We start from the raw sequence: 21854 nt of genomic DNA, 5'->3' as shown, positions 1-21854 counted from the left end.
GATTGGAGAAATGAGCACTGAGTGGCGTCAAAGCTCACCAATCACCATACACATTCAACGTAGCCCCGCCTATTAGGAGTGTAAAACAGGTATGAAGTTCAGTGTGGACGACGTGACTGAAATTACTGGTGAAACCGGTTTATTGCTCCTGACGTCATACCTGTAGTGAGGTCAGTCAACGTTTAGTTACGTCGATTAGTAGATGGTATCGTGGACGCAATGTGGTGTAAGTACAATGTATTTTGGGTAGGCATTTGGCATTTTTGTACTGAGATGCAACCTGTATGGTGAGGTTTATTTTCCTGCACGGGAAATTGCCACAAGATGGCACCATTATGCTGGAATTACATTTTGCTGTTTGCTGAATACCAGCATTGATACATATATAAGCCTACAGACAGACAGATAGATAGATAGATAGATAGATAGATAGATAGATAGATAGATAGATAGATAGATAGATAGATAGATAGATAGATAGATAGATAGATAGATAGATAGATCTGAATAATGTATTGTTTGTTTAATGTTAATGAACAAGAATATGACTCTGCACATTAATATGATAACTATAATGGTTTTCAACCCAAACAAAATATAGATAATGTAAATATGACACTATGGTACTGTTAGAATATATGCCCAGCTTTTTCATTAAAGGTGCAGTAGGTGATTGTCTTCAGAAACTTTTTTTTTTCTTTGGTGCTGGTTGAAAGTCTCTCCACATTCCAATAGTAATGATTAAAGTAAATGACCTAAATGTATTTATATGTATTTTTATATTCTGGGTAAGGCATAAGACAAAAAAAATGTTTGTCCAATTAAATTTGTCAAGCCAACAATTCACATAATTCTGATAAGTAGCCCAAACTGTCTGTCAGCAAATATAGATTTGTACACTTGCTCACTCGTTCACACAGACCTGCCATTTGAGCATGCATGCGCGTTCACATGCACGAGAGAGAGAGAGAGAGAGAGAGAGAGCAGTAAAATCAAATGCTAAATTAAAACTTTTTAAAATCTTGAATCAGTATTGGAGTTACTTTTGCACACTGGAGCAAGGATGACACCATAGCAGAAATATTTCTGTTAGACAGGTAATGTTCTGTTTTAAAACTCTTTTAGTCACGCAAAGCTGATGTAGATTTTGTTGTTTTACAAATCGGTTATATGCACAGTAGTGTTGTTCAGCCACTGAAATCTTCTGGCTAGATTGATGTGACTATTTTCAGTATAATAAGGGACATTTTACAGCAACGATAATGTCAATTTTTATTTAGTTTACCAACAAAACATCATTAAAAAGCGCTATTCCTTTACTGAGGTGAAGTTGGTTTTATATTCATATCACATTAGTTCATTTTTGAACAGTGACAACCTGTGACATGTTCCCTATTTTGTTTACCATGCTACTCTTACCATACTATACGGTCTGAAATAGCAAATAAGTATGGCTTAGAAATAAGTCTAATTCCTACACACCGCCGGCCAACCACAATACTGTAATCACTTTAGGACAAAGCGTGTGAGAGAGTGAGACCAGCATGCATGCAATATTGCACATTATAGCATTATGGCATTATGAAAATGCGCTAGATATAATACAGTTTTTTGTTCAGAATTGTAGTATTATAAAGTACTATAAAGTTTTCTAACTGGCAAATGACATGATCTGGTGGGTTGTCTACTGTCATCTTTAAGGTGTGATTTTAGTGATTGTTGTGATTTCAGGAGGCGTGGCTTTGGACAACAGGGGAGGGACTGTGTTTCAAAGATATAATGCTAACCGGTTAGCAGTTTGTCAGATCACCCACTGCACATTTAATATAACATAATCAGCATCCTTCACAAAATGTTCCTACCTTTTCTCACTGATGGTTTTCTCTCGAGTGCTTTGTCAGGTGATTTCTTTGGTGGATCAAATGCTGCTTTCATTTGTGATACTTTCACAGACTGTGTAGGATCTAATGTCAGATCAATCCGGGCCTCGGCTGGCTTGGTCCACTCTTTCATCTTCTTCTGCAGCTCAATAGCTTCCTTTATCATATCCGACACATGCTTTTTCTGCGCACCCTGCGATGCATCTGTGGTGGTGGTCTGGTCACTTTCTGCTGCATGCGTTTGGTCAAGCTGACTTGAATATTTCTCCTCTGATACCTGATTATTAACTTGTGTCGGCAGCTTGGTACGTTCTTGATCTTGTTTCTCAGTAGCTTGGCTGCACACAGAGGAAGAAAGTTGCTCATCTTGAGCTGCAGATGTGTTTGCCGCACTGTTTGCTAATCCAGATCCTGCATGGTGGTCATCTCTGACCTGATCAGATGAGCTTACAATGCAATGGGTTAACACATTTGTTGAAGTCTTCGAAACACATTGTTCTTGGAGTTGAGAAGAACCAGACAGAGTGACTTCTGTTTTCCTGTCCACGTTTGGCCTGTCATCTGTGTGATCTGGATCTGCAATTAGCTCAGGAATGGAATCAGCTACAGATGTTTCTGTTTTTAAGCTCAATGTATTTCCAACAGACTTGTTGACCTTGTCTCTCTCTGATGGTGTCATGTCATCTGAGTTAGCTCTAGCATCTCCCACTAATATCTGCTTTCTAGTAGCTTCATCTACATCAATTACTGTACTCTGGAAAGAAGAGGTGAGTTCTGGGTCTGCCTCTTCCATCATCTCCTGAGAGTTTTGCATCAATGCTTGTGGACTCCTTTCAGCCAAACACACATCTAAACTTTTCTCTGTGTGTACTTTGGCCTTTGCTGAAAGAGGGGAATCTTTTTTCTCATTGTTTTGCATAACTTGAACATAAGACTTACAAGAGGTTAACGAATCGGTAATGTCTTCAGAGAATGCAGTACATTTCTCATCTTCATAGCTTTGTAGAAGAGGTTTGCTTTCACCCTGTACAAAACAACCCTCTTTCGTTTCTGTTCCACGCAGAGAAAGATCTTTTATCTCGGATTCCTTTGCATGGGAACCATACAGACCCTTTGAAGCAGATTCCAGATTCTCTCTTTCTCCAGTTTCTCGTATGCCATCTTTATTTTCATGACCTCCAGCGGGTGATCTCTCAAGTGAAGGTTCCTTTGTACAAGTGCTTTCCAAGTCTGACACATTAAATTGCCTTTCTGTGTGAAGCACGTCCTGTGTGAATTCGCCTGGAGATATTTGTCGATGGCTCTCAGCGTGACCCTGTGGTGACTTGGATGCCACTTCCAAGGGTTTAAGATCCTCTGGGCTCTGCTCTCGTCTCAGACTCGCAGATTTACTTTGTAAATTCGCACCTGAACTATTAAATCTGGTCTCTATGACTTCATCTGTTGGATGGTTTTCACCCGTCACCGATTGCCCTGAAGTTTCAACGCTCTTTGGGGAGGAACGCTCAGAATTTGGTGTTTCGGTTACGACCTTCTCCATTCCTTCCTTAACTTGATGAACTGCCTCCTTTGATGTCTCCATTTCTGAGTTCATCACAGGGTCCGACGCGCTGGGGTTGTTAAATGACCTCTTGTTTTGTGACTCACTCTTCTCATTTTCATCATTGACTAAAGCATGGTCTTGAACCGTGAAGTTGGCATCTTCGCAACATGGTTTTAAAATCTCCTTTCCTTTTAAAATCTCCAAGCTCGGAGGTGTGTTTGTTAGATTAACATCACAGACAGCTTCAAAATCAATGTTTTCTTCCCCATCTTGGCACTTCAGCTTGTCATGATCTCCGCAAACAGCCTCCATTTCGTCCTTTACATATGAAGCACAGTTTTGAGTCTGGTTTGCTGCTTTCTCAGGGCTTTCAGTTCCACCAAGAGCGTCACACACCAGTCCTGTATGCTCTTCCAGCCAGTCTTTTCTCTCGTGATCAGGTTCACCAGACTCCCATGTGCTTTGCTTGCATGTGTCAGACTGTGTGATTCCATTCAGCTGCTGTAGAGCCAGAGGTTCAGCCCTGCCTTCCTCTCTATTCTTTCTTCCTCCCTCTTTTCTTTCTCCATCTCCTCCCTCCCCATCCGTGGGAGTGCACACCTTATCATGAGGATCCAAACCGTGCTCTGCTGGTGGAGGTAATGGTGACTCCCTGCCTGGGCTTTCGTCCAACCTTGCTTTCTCCTCATCTGTCCTGGCACTGTGAGTCTCAATAGCTTGATTTCCTTCCTCCGTTGCCCCCCCAGGGTCTGGGCTTGGTCCGTTTTCCTTTGGTCCCAAGGAGCTGTTGTCCTGGCCCAGCTCCCCCTCCTTACCCTGGATTTGTCCCATTCTTTGGAAAACAAAAAACAAGAGAGAGATGTTATTGGCTGTGTGTTGTGGCAGATGATGGCATGACTCTGGCATGCAGGTTATGCCAGTGTTATCTAAAAATTTCCTGCTTTCATTCACTCCCCTGCACAGTTTGATGCTCAATAACTGTCTTTACTTGTCATTTTGAATGAACTCATTCTTGTGGTCAAACCGGATTTGTTCTGTTTGTTTTAGCTGCTTTTGTTTTTGTTCTGTATTACTTGTCATCTTAATTTATGGCAGTGAAAGTGTCTTTGTTTCTGGTAATAAAAGTAAGAGATGACAGGGTTGTTATTATAGTACTTTTCTAACCAAAAATGAAAGGTAACTGACATCAAATATAAAAATAAACATAATTTCCCCTCTTTTTATTTGTATAAACTAACAAAGAAACTACAAATGAAAAAAATGAATATAATAATACGCATAATGAATAAATAATACAATAATATAAATAATAAATTAATAAAACATAAATAAAACAAAATTATGAAAGATATAATTAAAATGAAAAATATTTATAGTATTTTTAAAAACAGTATTACATTGGCTCCAATTTCCTAGTGGTAAAGTGTGCCGACATAAAGCACCAAGGTGCTTCATCGACCCAAGTTCGATTCCTGGCTCAAGGTCCTATGCTGAGCTAGAGTCTAGATCGGATACACGGCCAGCCAGAAGTGTGATAAGCACATCAATATGACAGCATTTTTTTATGACACTGTATAACAATAATTTATATTTTTACAGTACTGTGATGGTTTAGGGTTAAGGTGAGAGTAGACGTTAAAAAATACATTTTACTGGGTAATTTAATAGATAGCATAAATAATACTCAATACAACCACTATATTAAATGGGAAATTTAATAAATAATATAAATAATTCTTGTTAACTTCCGGCCGCAACCATTTCCGATCTAGCAACAACCCTTTTCTGTCAATTCTTTACACCGTTCTATCAATTAAAGGCTAACACCCCTATAAATTTTTTTTGAAAAAATTGTATTACTTGTAAATTATTATTACAAAGATATCATACAATAACAAATAAACACAAGAAATCATATACTTGAATTAAAATACAGATGTCATGCTGAAATATTCACAGAAAAGCATTCTTTATACATTTAATCTTAACGTTAAGAAAAAAATGCTTTCAAAAATATTATTTAATGCTAATTAAGTCAAAATAATGACATAAAAGCATACATTTATGATTTAAAAGTCATAAGGTCAGAGCCTAGTAGTATGACATTATGAATTATGTGGAATTATCACATTAAAGCTTTTAGGATCTTTTTTAATGCTCTGAGTAAAAAAAAAACACCACATTGTTCTCAGTTCTTTACCTATTTTAAATTCAGTTCATCTGTTTGTCATTACTAAATCAGTGAGTTGTTAATCAGTCAGATCACAAAGAATCAACAAATTGGTAACACTTTACAAAAGCAGTACATTATTAAAGATGTATTAATATGTAAACTAAAGATTACATGATGAATTAATGATGAGTTAAAGCATGCGCTAATCATAAACTAAATTTAATGAGTTGTAACAAGTGTTCATACAAAATGAGTCACAAGAGTTCATGTGTGAATAACGTCTACCTTAATTACTTGTTAGTATATGGTTGTTAATTAATGTATTAATGAACATTTAAGTTAATGCTAAATATAACCAATGTGAACTCATGAGCTGTTAATGTATAATTACTTCATGACTTTACTTGGAGGGGCACATCACCATAAACTCATTTTTAACTAATCATGAACTCCTGTGTTTAAACTGTTCATGTTGATGTTGACAGAACACTTTTCTATTATTTGGATGTAAACGCACTAAAAAGGTGCATAAGGAGTTAATAAGTAGTTAAGAATGAGTTTATGATGATGTGCCCCTCCAAGTAAACTTATGAGTTCATGATGGTTAAATTGAGCATAAAATAATGTGGTAATTAATACATTAATTAACAAACAATCATATACTAACAAGTAATTAAGGTAGCCCATATTCACAAATAAACTCTTGTGACTTATGTTGTAGTTAATGTTAGTTCATGATTAGTGCATACATTAACTCATCATTAGTTCTTAATAATAATAATAATAATAATTTTTATTTATATAGAGCCTTTCCAGAGCTCAAGGACACTTTACAAGGAATGCAACAAAAAGATAAACAAACATACATGAGGTCAAATATAACAAACTTGAATAACACAAACAAGACCTAAGAGACATATGAGCAGGATAGTGGTGGATCAGATTAAGTGGTCAGTTTGGTAGATCAGATGCAAAGCATTCAGAATATAAGTGAGTCTTAAGTAAGGATTTGAATTCAGAGATATTATTAGCAGAGCGGAGTGAGTGTGGTAGAGAGTTCCAGAGTTTGGGTGCAATAACACTAAATGATCTGCCCCCCATTGAAGAGAGGCGATACCGAGGGACAGCAAGAAGGCCAGAGGCGAAGCAGTGGCGCATACTTAATAAAGTAATGTTTAGTTTACATAATAACACATCATTATTCATGTACTGTTATTGTAACATGCTAGCAACAAATTTGATAAGAATGATTCATTCTCATTTTGAATATAATGTCTACACATTTTCACTTCAAAATAAAAGTTGAGAAAGTTTTCAAGTAAAACAACACTTGAATACAGTGACAGAATAAAGAAGCATAGTTATACTGTTAATCAAATAAAACAACTGTAAAGTGTTTTCCTTCAGCCTTGGCTATGCTGGGAACAGTGTCTTGTGACTACAGCATATCTGAGCCGCCATTGACTGTTCATGCTTGTCTCGTTACATGAACCGAACCGTCAGCAAAAAAACACCAAGAATTAAAGTCACAAGATCTCCAGTAAAGCACTGTCCGTCACACAGACTACAGCTTCACACCCAGACAATACTGAAGGATATATGCCAAACAAATGCGATTCTGCAAGATATTCATTCATTTTCTTGTCGGCTTAGTCCCTTTATTAATCCGGGGTCGCCACAGCGGAATGAACCGGCAACTTATCTAGCAAGTTTTTACGCAGCGGATACTCTTCCAGCCGCAACCCATCTCTGGGAAACATCCACACACACACTCATACACTACAGACAATTTAGCCTACCCAATTCACCTGTACCACATGTCTTTGGACTGCGGGAGAAACCGGAGCACCCGGAGAAACCAACGCGAATGCAGGGAGAACATGCAAACTACACACAGAAACGCCAACTGAGCCGAGGTTGGAACCAGCGAACCAGCGACCTTCTTGCGGTGTGGCGACAGCACTACCTACTGCGCCACTGCTTCGCCTCTGCAAGATATGTTAAGATTATTATGAAGCATTATGAAGGTTTAGCAAGAGACGTCAAGTTTTTTCAAAAAATAAGAGTAACATTTGGCTTTAGAGATGAGATGAGAAAGAAGGGATTCAAATGAACGCATCAGGCAACTCAATCCCCACACACGCACTGGTTTATAATCCTGAGCTCTGTCACACATCATTCAAAGGGCTTACAGGCTCACCAAAACCACTGATGAAATCTTTACTCCGGGTAACACTTCCTCTCTCTTTCCTCTCTGCACATCTCCAAAAATAAAAATCTCTGATTCCTTGTCTAATCAGTGACCGCCTTCCCCTTTTTAGTCTAAAAACCAGTGTGAACATAAAAAGAGAGAGAGAGAAAGAAAGAAAGAAAGAAAGAAAGAAAGAAAGAAAGAAAGAAAGAAAGAAAGAAAGAAAGAAAGAAAGAAAGGAAATTGTTCTGTCATCATTACAGCATTATGGATTATTCGTCTGCTATATTATGTATGTCCTATTAACTTCAAATTCCACTAGATCCTACTTTGCGTTTAAGTATTAAGATCAACTTTTTTCAAAATTCAGTTTTATTTATTTTTGTTGAAAGCATAGTAAAAATGTTTATAAATATTATTGTTATATTGTTTATTCAATAATATAATTTTTATGTTTTTAGCAAGGATGCATAACATTGCAAAACATTTAGGCTGCACTCGAAAGAACATAGTTCCATACTATATAGTATGTTAAAAACAGATGGGAAACAAAGTACAAATACTTAGTTACTTAACTTAAGTAGATTTTTCTTGGTATCAGTACTTTACTCCACTATCTATGTTTTGACAACTTTTTACTTCTTACATTGCCCACCTTTGTGCAGCAGTGCACGTTTTCTCAGGCAAAGCTATCACCCACCATATGTAGGCTAATTTATGAAGATTTCTATGAGAAAGGCAAGGATGACTATGCAAATGAGACAAAGAGAGAGACGGCGAATTTAACATGACCTTTGCTGCCCTGTTTACATGGTAACAAGACACACTTTGCTCGATCAGATCACATGTAAACAAGAGAGACACATTCCAGTTCAAAAATATGCCATACAAATTCTTAAGGTTAATAGTCTTTTGTCCACTTCCGATCACACTGCAAGGGTTTAGTCTTTCAATCTAATACCATGAAAAAAAGAGCTTTTTACACACTATAAAGATATAAATGTGTACATTTTAGTAATAAACGAATCAAATACTTTATAAAACATTATGCATTGAGATTAATTTATTTTATTTCCTATGAGTTCATATTTCCTAATACACAATTTATACTGTTTAACAGTTTTATTTATTTATTCATTTATTGCTGACTATATGATTTACATTTTTAACAAATATTTTACAACAACAAAAGTAACTATACTGGGGTGCGTTTTCCATAGTACGATGCATCATTTGGAAAAAGAACGATGTTGTGACAAGTGTTTCCCAAAACGTACAGTTTTTTCAAGACCCATCGCTTGAACCTTGTTAGTTATAACGTAAAATGACGCTCTAAACTGGGTGAAATAACAACTTCTTTAGAGAAGAGCACCATAATTTCTTTGTGCAAATTACTTTGTTTTACACAAATATGCATTTAAAATAAAATCCAATAATAAATTTGATAAAAACCATATTAATTGAAATATATGGCACATATAGGGCCTATGTTTGTTTTACTAATAATATTGAGAATGACATCCTATTCTAGAACATAAAATCACTTACAAAAGCTAACACCTATTCTAATATCATATATAAATCATATAAATAAATAAATAAATGATGGAGTAATTTATCAAGAAATGAAATGTAATAACTATTATGTATTAGAAATAAAAATAAATCATACTTTAATAATAATATTATTAATTATGATGATGATGATTATTATTATTATTAAGTATTTATTATTTAGATATTGTATTTATTATTAAGATATTGCTTATTTATTTATTTATTTATTTATTCATTTTATTTTTTAAAAGACTATTTTTACAATCTGGCACTTGTAAACTACAGCAGTGGGTTCTAACCAGCAGGCCCATGTCGTATACAGTACAGATACTTAATAAATAGCCTACTATGAATGAAAATAATTAACGTATGCTTTTTGTTTTCACATGCTTTGGAGATGTAACATAAATTCTGCTTTTAAATAATAGGTCACCTATAGCTTTCCCCATGAGGCTGTGTTCAAAATGTCATCAATGTTTTCAAAGTGCACTGCGAACGGAGCACAATTGTAAACATGAAGATTGCTAAAACTGAACTGTAAAAATAGTTAGAAAGCAAAGTACAGCTAAGAGAGATGACCTTAATGCTTTTTTACTTTTCATAATTCCAACTTTGAATGTTAGAGTGTTCTAAATGAATAGGCTATAGGGGGGATAAGTGGGAATAGAACACAGCCAGGTACTATGTTTCGAACTACAGCTCCAGAGGTATAGTTGCGAGTGCTCAAGCTTGCGATGCAGTTTGCGAATGTTTGTTGGACCGACAAATTTGGGAACCGGCAAATCAACAAACTATGTTTGTAACGACGGTACTTACAACCTTAGTTAGATAACAATAGTTTTGGGAAACGCACCCCTGGGCAATTTATAAATTGAAATATAATGCAAAAGGTTCTGAATTTATCACGTGAATAAAAGATTTTGCAGTCGGCGTCAATAGCCATGTGGTTAGTGTGTTGACACATAGCACAGCGACCCGAGTTCGATTCCCGGCTCGAGGTCCTTTGCCAACCCTTCCCTTTACCTCTCCCCATCTCTGCTTTCCACACTTTTCTGTCTGTAAATCTCCACTGTTCTATCACAATAAAGGTGAAAACCTCTAAAAAAAAATAAATAAAAAATCATGCACGTTTTGTAGGTTGTAGTCACGCCTGTAGCTTTTAGTATAGAATAAATGTATTAACATAATTAATGTTTATTCATTTAAGAAAATATCCACAATGAACCCCTGGAAAAAACACGAAAATAATGGGTTATGTAGGAGAGGTACTAAAGCAAAAGAAAATAGTTTGGAGTCAAATGTGATAAGTATTTGTTTTAGCAAAAGAAAAGATATTTTCAATATATTCAATAAAAAATATTCAAACATAAAATGTAAAAAATTCAATATATTTTGGACAGAATTCAGTGTAACATATAAGATATTATTTATATAGATCTACAGGCCTACAGAATTATTTTTAGAGTGTATGAACATGAATGGCAGCCGTGATGAATGGTGTAAGTTTGTGTCAGGATGATGATACATGGGGGGAAATGGATATTTACCTACCTAGTAAAACTAAAACAGTAGTAATAGATACTTTTTACTTAAATGCATTTTTGAGGCCATACTTCTTTACTTTTACTTGGGTACAAAAGTGTACTTCAACTTTTACCAGAGTCGTTTCATACATGAGTATTTGTACTTCTACTTGTACATGTTGCCATCTCTGGTTAAAAACAGTATGCCAGGTGAGCAGTGTGTCCGAATTCGCCACTCAAAGCTTCTTTTGGCTCCAGGTGCTCTATCAAAACTCTATGGAGAAACTCAACAAATGGTAATAATAAACGTTTACAAGGTGATGTCTAATATTCGATGGCCAGAAAGTGGTTAATTTTAAATAAATTGTAAAAATATAGGTGTCTGTGAAGCAGTAAGTCCAGAGACTAATGTGCACACCATGTTCTTATATAAAATTCACGTTAAAGTGTGATATGACTAAAAAGTGGACATTCCATATCGTCACCTTAGAATTATAAGGTTGTATCTAACATTTTTGTCAAAATTGAGTTATTGATATATTCTTATAAAATGACAATTTATTTACATTATGGGATGTATTTTATAAGTTGTTTAAATTTTAAGGCTTTCTATTTGAAAAAAAAGGAAATGTTACACACATACTGTTTGCTATGGAATGCAAAAACTTTAGAGCTCATTATCTCATTATCTTCTTTCTCTAAACTTCTAATTTCAAGGTGATAATATATATATATATATATATATATATATATATATATATATATATATATATATATATATATATATATATATATATATATATATATATATATATATATATATAGTGCTCTAAAGCATAGACAAAATTTGCGTTTAGACAATATAAAACTAATATAAACATCCAAAGCTTGCAGTTTGTCACCTAAATGGTTCATGCCTAAATTCATGACCAATCAAATGCTCTCTAGTATCTGACATGCCCCGCCCCCTTCAAGACATTTCTCATTTAATACACATGAGCTCAACCATCCTCACTGTTAGAGCTGTGATTAAAAGCGAAACACTGTTTGTTGTTTTTTTTAAAAAGGAGAAGCTACTCTGTCTCACCATCTCTTTATTATTCAGTTGAGATTACGTCAGACATTGAATAAAAAGATTCTCATTTCATTCTCATTTCATCAGACCTTTAAACTATAAGTGCATCTAGTGAATTCGTCTCAATGTCAGATATTTCCTCATGAAGCTTAGCAATGCAAGGCCTCTTCATTTAGCAAATGTAGAAACAATCAAAATGTCTACAATGTGTTTCCTGCTCATCTGCTCCAGCGTCTAGCTCTTGTCATCCCTCACAAACACATTTTCAGGAACTCACACGCACAGCTGGAGGCTTCCTTTGTCATATGACAGAGTTCGGCCAAGTTGAAACGTGGCTGTACAGTGACGTTTTCCATTTAGTCCCGAGACAGACCAGAAAAGACGTTTCGTTTGCTCATAAAGCCACTGTGTTGTCTCTTTTTACCTTATCTTGTAACATCTCTGCTTTCAGACAGCTATTGTTTAATGAGAGTGCAACAATCAAACATTCACCAGTTTATTTGTCCCCTCACTATTTTTCAGTAAAGTGCTCGCGGACAGCGGCAGGCTTGCTGAACGAGGTCATCCCATCTTAAAGCTCCACAACTGCTCCATTGTGCTGCATCCGTCACCCTGACACTTAAGGCAAGTCACTTGATTTCCTTGTGCCTCTCTGCCTCTCCCGTATGTGAAAAATCCAAAACAGCTGAACAACAACCATATCATACATCTCCCCGCTGTCTCAGAAAGTTTATAGTCTCAATCGACAAGTGTTCAAATTAAAATCCCACCAACTTGGTGTTGCTCAAAGGATGGTACATCCTAGGATCAACTTCTGAGGTAACAAAGCTTGGTGAAGTAAAGAAGTGGAGACTCACCGATAGTCCCGTAACGGCACCGTAAAAACTGCAGGACAAGACCACTCTTTGTTGGATGGATGGATGTTCTGGCTGAGTTCTGCTGGCAAATGGGCTTTTATTACTCTCTTGTGATGTCACAGTCACATTTGCCTAATGCAGTAAGTTAGTCCTCTGGCTGTGTGGAAGCACAACAACTGTCTGATTCAGTAACTGTTCGCTTAAAGTATACATCACTCAAAAGTGACATTTTTGATGTCGTTATTCGCTCTACGTGATCTCCATTTACTGCAGAACACAAAAAGGAGATGTTTAGCAGAATGTTCACACTGCTGTGTTCCATTCTGTCAAAGTTTATGGAGATTGAGGAGGCCAAAAGTGGAAAAAAGCACCATAAAAGATGACTAGGTGATCTTTGGAAGTCATAAAACATTGCATTCTTATTTTTTGGGGTCCGTTTCTATGACACATGGTTCCATTTTTTTTTAAATAAGTATGTTGATTAACATTATATATAACATTATGTAGAATGTGAGAATACAAATAATATCAGGACTTTTTTTAACAATTTGCAAAAGACAAATAATAACAATAAAAAAGAAGAAGAAAATACAAATACAACCCACCCTGCCACCTCCATCCAAATAAGGTATAATTGTCTCAAATTTTGTCAAAACATTTCTCATTTTGATGTTACGCAAAGATAGTTGAAACGGTTGATGGTAATAATAGATAAAAACAATAATGTCCAGAAATGATGCACAAATAAATTACATTTACATATACGATAAACATTAATTTAAAACAATAACATAAATGTATAATCCAGACGGATGGGGCAACCATTACTGCATCCAAAATGGTGAAAAGCCTTGGAGTAACGATTGATGACCAACTGAACTTCTCTGACCACATTTAGAACTACTCGATCGTGCAGATTCGCACTCTATAACATCAGAAAGATCAGACCCTTCTTATCTGAACATGCAGCTCAACTCCTTGTTCAAGCTCTTGTTCTCTCCAAACTGGATTACTGCAACTCTCTACTAGCCGGGCTCCCAGCTAACTCTATCAAGCCTCTTCAGCTGCTCCAGAACGCAGCAGCACGAGTGGTCTTCAATGAACCTAAAAGAGCACATGTCACTCCGCTGCTCATTCGTTTGCACTGGCTGCCAGTTGCTGCTCGCTTCAAATTCAAAGCTCTGATGTTTGCCTACAAAGCGACTTCTGGCTTTGCTCCTTATCTGCTCTCACTTCTGCAGATCTATGTGCCCTCCAGAAACTTGTGTTCAGTGAATGAATGTCGCCTCGTGGTTCCATCCCAAAGAGGGAAGAAATCACTTTCGCGAACGCTCAATCTGCCCAGTTGGTGGAATGAACTCCCTAACTGCATCAGAACGGCAGTCACTCGCTGTCTTCAAGAAACGACTAAAAACTCAACTATTTAGTCTCCACTACACTTCCTAATCTGCAATTGCCTCTCTGGATATCACACTAACTGTACTCAAAAAAAAAACAAAAAAAAAATTACAAAAAATTTTTTACTAAATTACTAAAATATTACTAATACTTTCCTTCCGACTGTACAGACCTGAAACTTGCCTATAGCACTTATTCATTGTTGCTCTTATAGTTGTGTAAATTGCTTCCTTGTCCTCATTTGTAAGTCACTTTGGATAAAAGCGTCAGCTAAATGACTAAATGTAAATAATAGTTTATGGTGTGAGGAGTCATATCTTCAGTTAAATGTTTTAAAGACAAAAGATATGATCATTGATCTTAGGAAGGCTGCTCACATACAGATGAGCACTTCCATTAAAAATCAGACTGTGGAAAGTGTGCGATCATACAAATACCTTGGCACAATTATTGACTCTAAACTTTCCTTTGATGAGAATTGTTCATCCATATTGATAAACACATGATGGTTCTATTTTACCATGCTTTTCTTGAATACGTTTTATCCTTAGCTTTGGTGTCATGGTTTGGGAATCTCTCTGTCAAGAATGAAAACTTACTAAATCAAATAATGTGGTCCAGTAAGCTGACCGGGGTGTCACTAGCCAATCTAGAGGCTGTGTAAACCAGGCAGCTAAACAGAATCACAAATTCCATTTTAAGTGACACTGCTCATCCTCTACACTCAGAGTTTCAGCGCCTCCTTCCTTCTGGTCGCAGGTTTCTAGTATTAAGCTGTAGAACGAAACACTACAAAAGTAGTTTCATACCAGCAGCCATTAGACATTTAAACAAGACACAGACTAAAGCAGAGGTGTTTCGGTGACTTGTAGATTTTCGTTTTAAACATTTGTTTGCGGGGTGGACATTTAAAGTGATTAATTATTTATTCTTTATGTGTTTTTATGTTTATTTTTTATGTCTTAATGTTCATTTGTTGTTGTTACTATGCGAGTTCCTTTGCGTGGCACTGTTTTGAGATGGGGACTCTTGACTGCAAACCAAATCTACCTTCGGGTATAAATAAAGTAACCTAATCTAACCTATAAAATAAGAGAAATAAGAACACTAGCTGCAGTGTTTGCAAGCAAAATAAAATAGCTGCTGTGGTAGGTCAACTGAAGTGAACTGATATCACCAGATTTTAGAATCTGGATCAATTTGATTATTTGATATTTCTCAGGATGTTGCAATGACAAACTTCCAGAATGTCTCCAAAATGGACCGCTCCAGAGCATATGAAGAAGTGTCCCAGTAGATATCTTACACCTTTGACACATGGCAGAGATCTTGAAACTAAGTTTCTTTAGTTTATAGGGGGTGTTATATGTTCTATGCAAAATATTAAATAAAATTTGTCTGTGTTTGGTAGATACCAATACAGCTTGTGATGCTTCTAAATCACTATCAGCGTAAGAACACTCCAAGTCTGTTCCCATTTTTGCTATAATAAGAATCTTTTTTAAGCATGGAGATTGTTATTTAGAATATTTTATATGGAGTAAGTTAAACCCTTTGTGGATACACCATGCAGTATCCTAAAGAGATAATTTACATAAAAATGACAACTCTGTCATCATTTACTCCTCTGTTTCTTCTGTTGGACACTAAGGAAGATATACTGAAGAATGTGTGGAAAAATCAGCCAACCGCTTCCATATCAGGTTCTACTATGTATGTCAATGACTGTTTTTTCCCCCAAACATTCTTCAGATCATCTTCTTTTGGGTCCAACAGAAAAAAACAAGCTCATATGTTTGAAATCACTTGAGTGCAAGTAAATGATCAGGATATTTTCATTTTTGGGTGAACTCTCTCTTTTTAGTAGAATATATTTATTACTTTTTCAGTTTGCATATCAAAACAGATTACACAGTTACAGAATAATAATCATGTAGACACAGCAAACATTTTACACCCGATTCCCTGTTCTCCCTCCTATCAACCCGTTCCCTAAAAAAGCAAAACAAAACAAGAAAAAAAGAGGGGTATATGTTTAAATCATGGTTGTGCAGTGGCTAGCAAGATCGCCTCACAGTAAGAAGGTCGCTGGTTTAAGCCCCAGCTAGGTCAATTGGCATTTCTTGTGGCATTCCCATGTTTGCATAGGTTTCCTTTGTGTGCTTCAGTTTCTCCCACAGTCCAAACACATGCACTTGCACATGAATAAACTAAATCTGTAGTGTATGTGTTTGAATGAGTGTGTAGGGATGTTTCCCAGTACTGGGTTGCAGCAAGGGCATCCGCTGCGTAAAACATATGCTGGATAAGTTGGTGGTTCATTCCGCTGTGGCAACCCCTGATGAATAAAGGAACTAAGCCAACAAGACGAATGAATGAATGAATGTTTAAATCAGGTAAAGAGTGTTCTCCAAGTCTCTGTTTAGACTATGATACCCTACTCCCTCAGAGCTTGTTCTTGTCGTAGCAGACTGTCGACACTTACATTGTACTTTAGGAAGTTATTAAAAGGTCTCCAGAGATCTTCAAACACATTTTGTTTCTTTTTGACAATGTATATGATCTTTTCCACTGACATATGGGATGCCATTTTGTAAACTTTCTGTTTAACATTCATGGGAACGTTCATTCTTCCAAAGATATTCATTCAGTCTCCAATTTAAAGTTCATTAATTGACATTTTTGGTTCTGTGAAGAATCTTTGGCGTCACAGTGGCGCAGTGGGTAGCACAATCCCCTTACAGCAAGAAGGTCGCTGGTTCGAGCCCTGGCTGGGTCTGTTGGCATTTCTTTGTGGAGTTTCTCCCAGTGTTCACATGGGTTTTCTCCAGGTGCACCGGTTTCACCGACAAGTCCAAGACATGCGCTATAAATTGGGTATGATAAAATGTCTGTAGTGTATGTATGTGAATGGGAGTGTATGGGTGTTTCTCAGTGATGGGTTGTGGCTGGAAAAACACCCACTGCGTAAAACTTGTGCTGGATAAGTTGGCGGTTCATTCCGCAGTGGCGACCCCTGATTAATAAAGTGACTGAAAAGAAAATGAATGAATAAAGAATCGTTAAAAATTCCAAATTCTTTCACTGTTTTCAATTAAAAATGAGCATCTTTGGATTTCTAAAGTGCTCTTCACACTGGAAGCGGTTTGATATTGTGCATCTCTCTTAAACACATTACAGGGACGAGCTTCTACAGTTGAATCCAGATTCAGCCATCAACAACTTCATTTTGTATACATGATCATATAACTAAAATACACCTTCACAATGATTTTTGTAGTCTTTAATATTAAAAAAAAACACACAGACCCTAACAGTTCCATGAAAGAGAAAGCCAGATTTCAAACAACTCTAGATTGAGTAAATGCTGACAGAACTCTGATTGTTAGGTGAGCGTTTGCCTATTAAAACATCTGACTCAATACTATTAACAGATCTATCTCAGCAGTGAGGCCTTGCTTTTATTGTTTCTCAAAGCAAAGGCCTTTATTCAAATCACAGAATCATGACATCATCATCATCATCATCCTGCAGCAGCTTTATCTGTACAGTTCATATCCTCTTACAGCTCATGTGTCCGCATAGCACTCTATAGTAAAACTCCTTCCCTCTGTGTTCGCTTCACATTCAATTCTTCTGGGCCTCAACAACTCCTTTGATCAAAACAACACGCATTCCAGCAAGGGTGCAGAGATACAAAGTAGGCATGAGACTGTCTAAAAATAGCGGTGACCGTACAGGCGACTAAACCCCTGCAGCTCAAGCATTAACTCAGGTCATGAATACAGATGTGAGGAGAACAGGGTCAGTTTGGTACCACCCTATTAAAGTCGCGTAAAGTTTAGTGAATGTTTCCTGAAATGATTCACGAGCTGGAGTGAAGAGGGAGTAGTGATCGTGCGGAGAGATACAGACTAAAGTTTTTGCCCGAAGAGAGGCTGCAAAGGAAGGGAACAAAGCTGAACAAATCTCCCTGTTTTGCGTCTGGTAACAATAGCAACCATCATAACAGGATGCTCTCGTTTTCTCTCAGATAATAATAAAGAAGGAATGACTTCAGCACGCATCAGTCACTGTAGAAAACAGGCCACACATAAGAAGAGCTGCAGGCCGATGTGGAAGAACCATGCGAAAAAAGCAGGATTTTACACAATTCATGTATTTTGACACAACACAAATCCATCAAGTTAAAATAATTGAAGTAAATTGAACATAAAACAATCACGTTTCCCCACAAAAATCTCCAGAATTGTGTTGTTTCTGCTCACTTTAAATAAGTAGTTTGAGCAAGCAGCAAAAATCATTTTCTGAGTGAACCTCACTGTAATTAATGCTGGGTTCCACACAATTCCTTTATGTTGTCTCAACACAAATCGATAAAGTTAACTTCATTGTTTTTATAAACTCAAGTTAAGTTAAAACTCAACATAAAACAATTAAGTTATCCAACAAAAACCCTCACGAATTGTGTCGTTTCAGCTCATTTTAAATAAGTAGTTTGAACAAGCAGCAATAAATGAACTGTTAAGTAATAACATAGTAATAACTAGGGCCAGACAGAATCTGCGGACATTTTTTGATATTTCTGCACAGAATATTTTTACAGAATCTGCATTTTTATGCGGAATGATTTTGGGAGTATCATAACTAGAAGCTTAATATACGAAATAAGACAATAATACCTTTTAAACTTTTATTTAAGGTTTACAATGCAAATCCAATTAAATCCACTTATTTGGTAAACAAAGTAAGTCTCTCATATAATTGTCATGTCACACAAGGATGTTATCTTTTAAGGGTATTCATTTAAAGCAGGTTAGCGGTGTAGCAGAGGGAGAGCGATCTCACACAGTTCACATGGTAAGCATCAGATCTTCAGTCAAACACCAGATAAGCTTAGTCACTTCCCTTATTCAGTTGTATTTGCATCCACAGGCGAAGAGAAACATCCATGGAATAAGAGGAGAGGAAAAGTGAGAGAAGATGAGGTGAACCATCCAACTTCAATTCCAGCCGGTGAGTGAGTGAAGGAGGTATTTCTGGTACATGGTGATTGCGGGTCAAGGTGCAGGTAATCAGTATTCTGGTGATTGTTTACAGGTGTGGTGAGAGGTGGATGGTGAGGGAGAGTGATGATTGGAGCAGCAGGAATGAGCCGAGGGTGTGACAATAATATCTTTACTAAAAGACAGAAAATATGACTTTATTGTAAATAAATCAAATAAACATTTACATATTGGTCAATAATATTACTGAAATTAATTAAAAAACTTAAAAATATAAATGTACACACTTTATACAAGTAAATCAATAGACTCAATGATGAGGTAAAAATCTAAAGAAATCTGCGGATTTCTGCGTGCGCAGATTCCCTGGGGCCCTATTAATAACATCAATTTCCTTCAACTTTTAGCCCTCAACAATCGAATAATATCAAACATTTATATATTTTCACATTTAACACATTATACATGACCATGTTTTTTCAATAGGTTAAAGGTAAATAGGAAATCCAACGCTATCTTATGCAATTCCTAACTTTTTTATTTAGTGGTTAATTTGTATGAATTTGTACAAATTAGTACGATTTGCTCACTCCGCAATGACGGTTGGGTTTAGGGGTTGCGTTGGGTGCCACGCCTCTTTTTTTAAAAATCAAACATTTTGTATGAATTCGTACGAATTAGCCACTAAACTGACAAAAATGTAAAATAGTTATGTTTCCTCGTGAGATCCGGCTGAAGAAATCAGTTGAAATTTAAAAAAGAAAGTAAAATCCACTGTTTCATTTGGACTTTTACGCTATTCAGAAGCCGTGTGAACTCACTGACAAGTAAAAGCTGCTGCTCTCCATAGGTCTCAAACTTGATTCCTGGAAGGCCCCAGCTCTGCACAGTTTTGCACCAACCCCAATCAAACACAGCTGATTCAATTAATCAAGGTGTTCAAGACTACTAGTGACTATTAACCCTTTAACTACCCGACCAAGAAAAAAATCTTAGGATTGCATTCCTTAACTCCTAATGTCGCTTGTCGTTGACAACCTCAATGCATTTTTTTTAAACATCCCATCATTTCTAAAATATCAGCCTTTATCAAATGGGAGAGATGTCGGTTTATGGTAAAAGTACAGGACTTAATATATATACTATAAAAAAGCTGAAAGTGTAGTCTTAAGTGTATGACCAATGTATGTTTTTAAGCAAGCCATACACTATTTTAGATGGTCATTTAACATGCTTTCTTGTTTTTTGTTTTTGTTCGTTTTTTACAATAAAACCAAAGCCAAATGTAGTAGTGCAACAGGACGTTTGTTTGATTTATTTACTTATTTATTTTTTTGTAGACTAACAATGCTGTGTTTGTAAACTGTACAATTTGTGTTGTTTAAAAAAGTCATTATTTAAAACAGTAAAAACAGGGTCAACAGGTTTGGTGGAGGGGCAGTGAAAATTAAGCAGGTGTGAGTTGGAGGGGGTTGCACCTAGGCATGGGCCGGTATAATTGCTGCCTGTTTCCTTGGTGCTGAGAGATTGAGACACAGTTTAAGAAATAGTTTGCACCAATTTTGAAATGAAACATGCATGCAACAAGGCGTGACTTAAAGACTTTTTTTACGCATGACCTAAGAGAATTTACATTTTTTTGGTGAACAAATCTATAAAAATAAAGGTTGTTTATTGGCATTAGTAGTTCCATGAAGAAACTTTAATGAACATGGAAAATTTTCATTTATATTTATATATATATGTTTCTAAAAAAAAAATCTATGACAAAAATTGTTCTTTGAAAAACTTTTATAATCTTTTTAAAAGTGAAAGTAAAGATTAAATGATCAATACCACATGACCATAACTTATTGTAAGCTAATGCAAGTTAAACTTACTTGTAGAGCTACTGTGATCCAACTCAAATTTTAAGGCAACTAATTATTTCGTTATTTGGACACTGAAAGATGTATGAATATTGAATTAATTCTATAGACATTTATAATACTATTTTGTATTAATCAAAGTATAAAGAAGAAGTTTGAAGGATACTGTAAAGTATAAATAATTCAATTCAATTTAATTTACCTTTATTTGTTTAGCGCTTTTACAATGTAGATTGTGTCAAAGCAGCTTCACATAAAAGATCAAAGTAAATGGAAACAGTGTAGTTCAGTTTTCAAAGTTTAAGTGTAGATCAGTTTAGCTCAGTTCAGTTTGGTTTAATTATCACTACCGAGAGTCCAAACACTGAAGAGCAAATCCATCGATGCGCAGCTCTACAGATTCACAACCATGCAAGCCAGTGGCGACAGCGGCAAGGAAAAAACTTTACCAATTGGCGAAAGTTCAGAAAAAAACCTCGAGCGAACCAGGCTCAGATGGGCACGACCATTTCTCCACTGGCCAAGGTCTTGTGCAGAGCTGCATTCCAAATGCCAGAGGTGGGAAGCTGGACCTCAGCGAAGACTCTTCAGACCCTGAAGCATCACAGGAATCATGTTCTCCACTCCTCCATGACCACCACAGCAGCTCCTCGGGATACGGCCTGGTCCAGGATATGGAAACCTTGGAATCATCTCGTCGCTGGTCTTGGATCGAATCAATGGCGCTGCGTGGACTAAGGGTCTCGGGATGAGGATCCCCAGGTAAAAATAGAGAATAATTAG

The 21854-nt window shown here is 36.4% G+C and overlaps 1 protein-coding gene and 1 long non-coding RNA gene across 5 annotated transcripts; one reads left to right on the top strand and one right to left on the bottom strand.

Annotated features, from left to right (window-relative positions):
• The first annotated feature begins 46 nt into the window (after positions 1–46).
• Positions 47–20953, top strand: LOC141385793 (uncharacterized). 4 transcript variants are annotated; one of them, XR_012406792.1, is made up of 5 exons: positions 47–170; positions 12465–12566; positions 19013–19057; positions 19133–19213; positions 19298–20882. It is a non-coding gene; the product is annotated as an uncharacterized lncRNA (long non-coding RNA). The 4 variants fall into 4 exon arrangements; XR_012406794.1 differs by having other exon boundaries at positions 68–226; positions 19298–20498; XR_012406791.1 differs by lacking the exon at positions 19013–19057 and having other exon boundaries at positions 47–226.
• On the bottom strand, positions 1846–4254 carry si:ch211-108c6.2. Its single transcript, NM_001030130.1, has one exon. The coding sequence runs from the start codon at positions 4252–4254 to the stop codon at positions 1846–1848; it is 2409 nt and encodes an 802-aa protein (NP_001025301.1).
• Positions 20954–21854: the final 901 nt, after the last annotated feature.

This window comes from Danio rerio, chromosome 5, assembly GCF_049306965.1.
Source record: "Danio rerio strain Tuebingen ecotype United States chromosome 5, GRCz12tu, whole genome shotgun sequence".
Classification (NCBI taxonomy): Eukaryota; Metazoa; Chordata; class Actinopteri; order Cypriniformes; family Danionidae; genus Danio; species Danio rerio.
The sequence above is the reverse complement of the archived record's forward strand: the minus strand, read 5'-3'. Positions and strand labels throughout refer to the sequence as shown.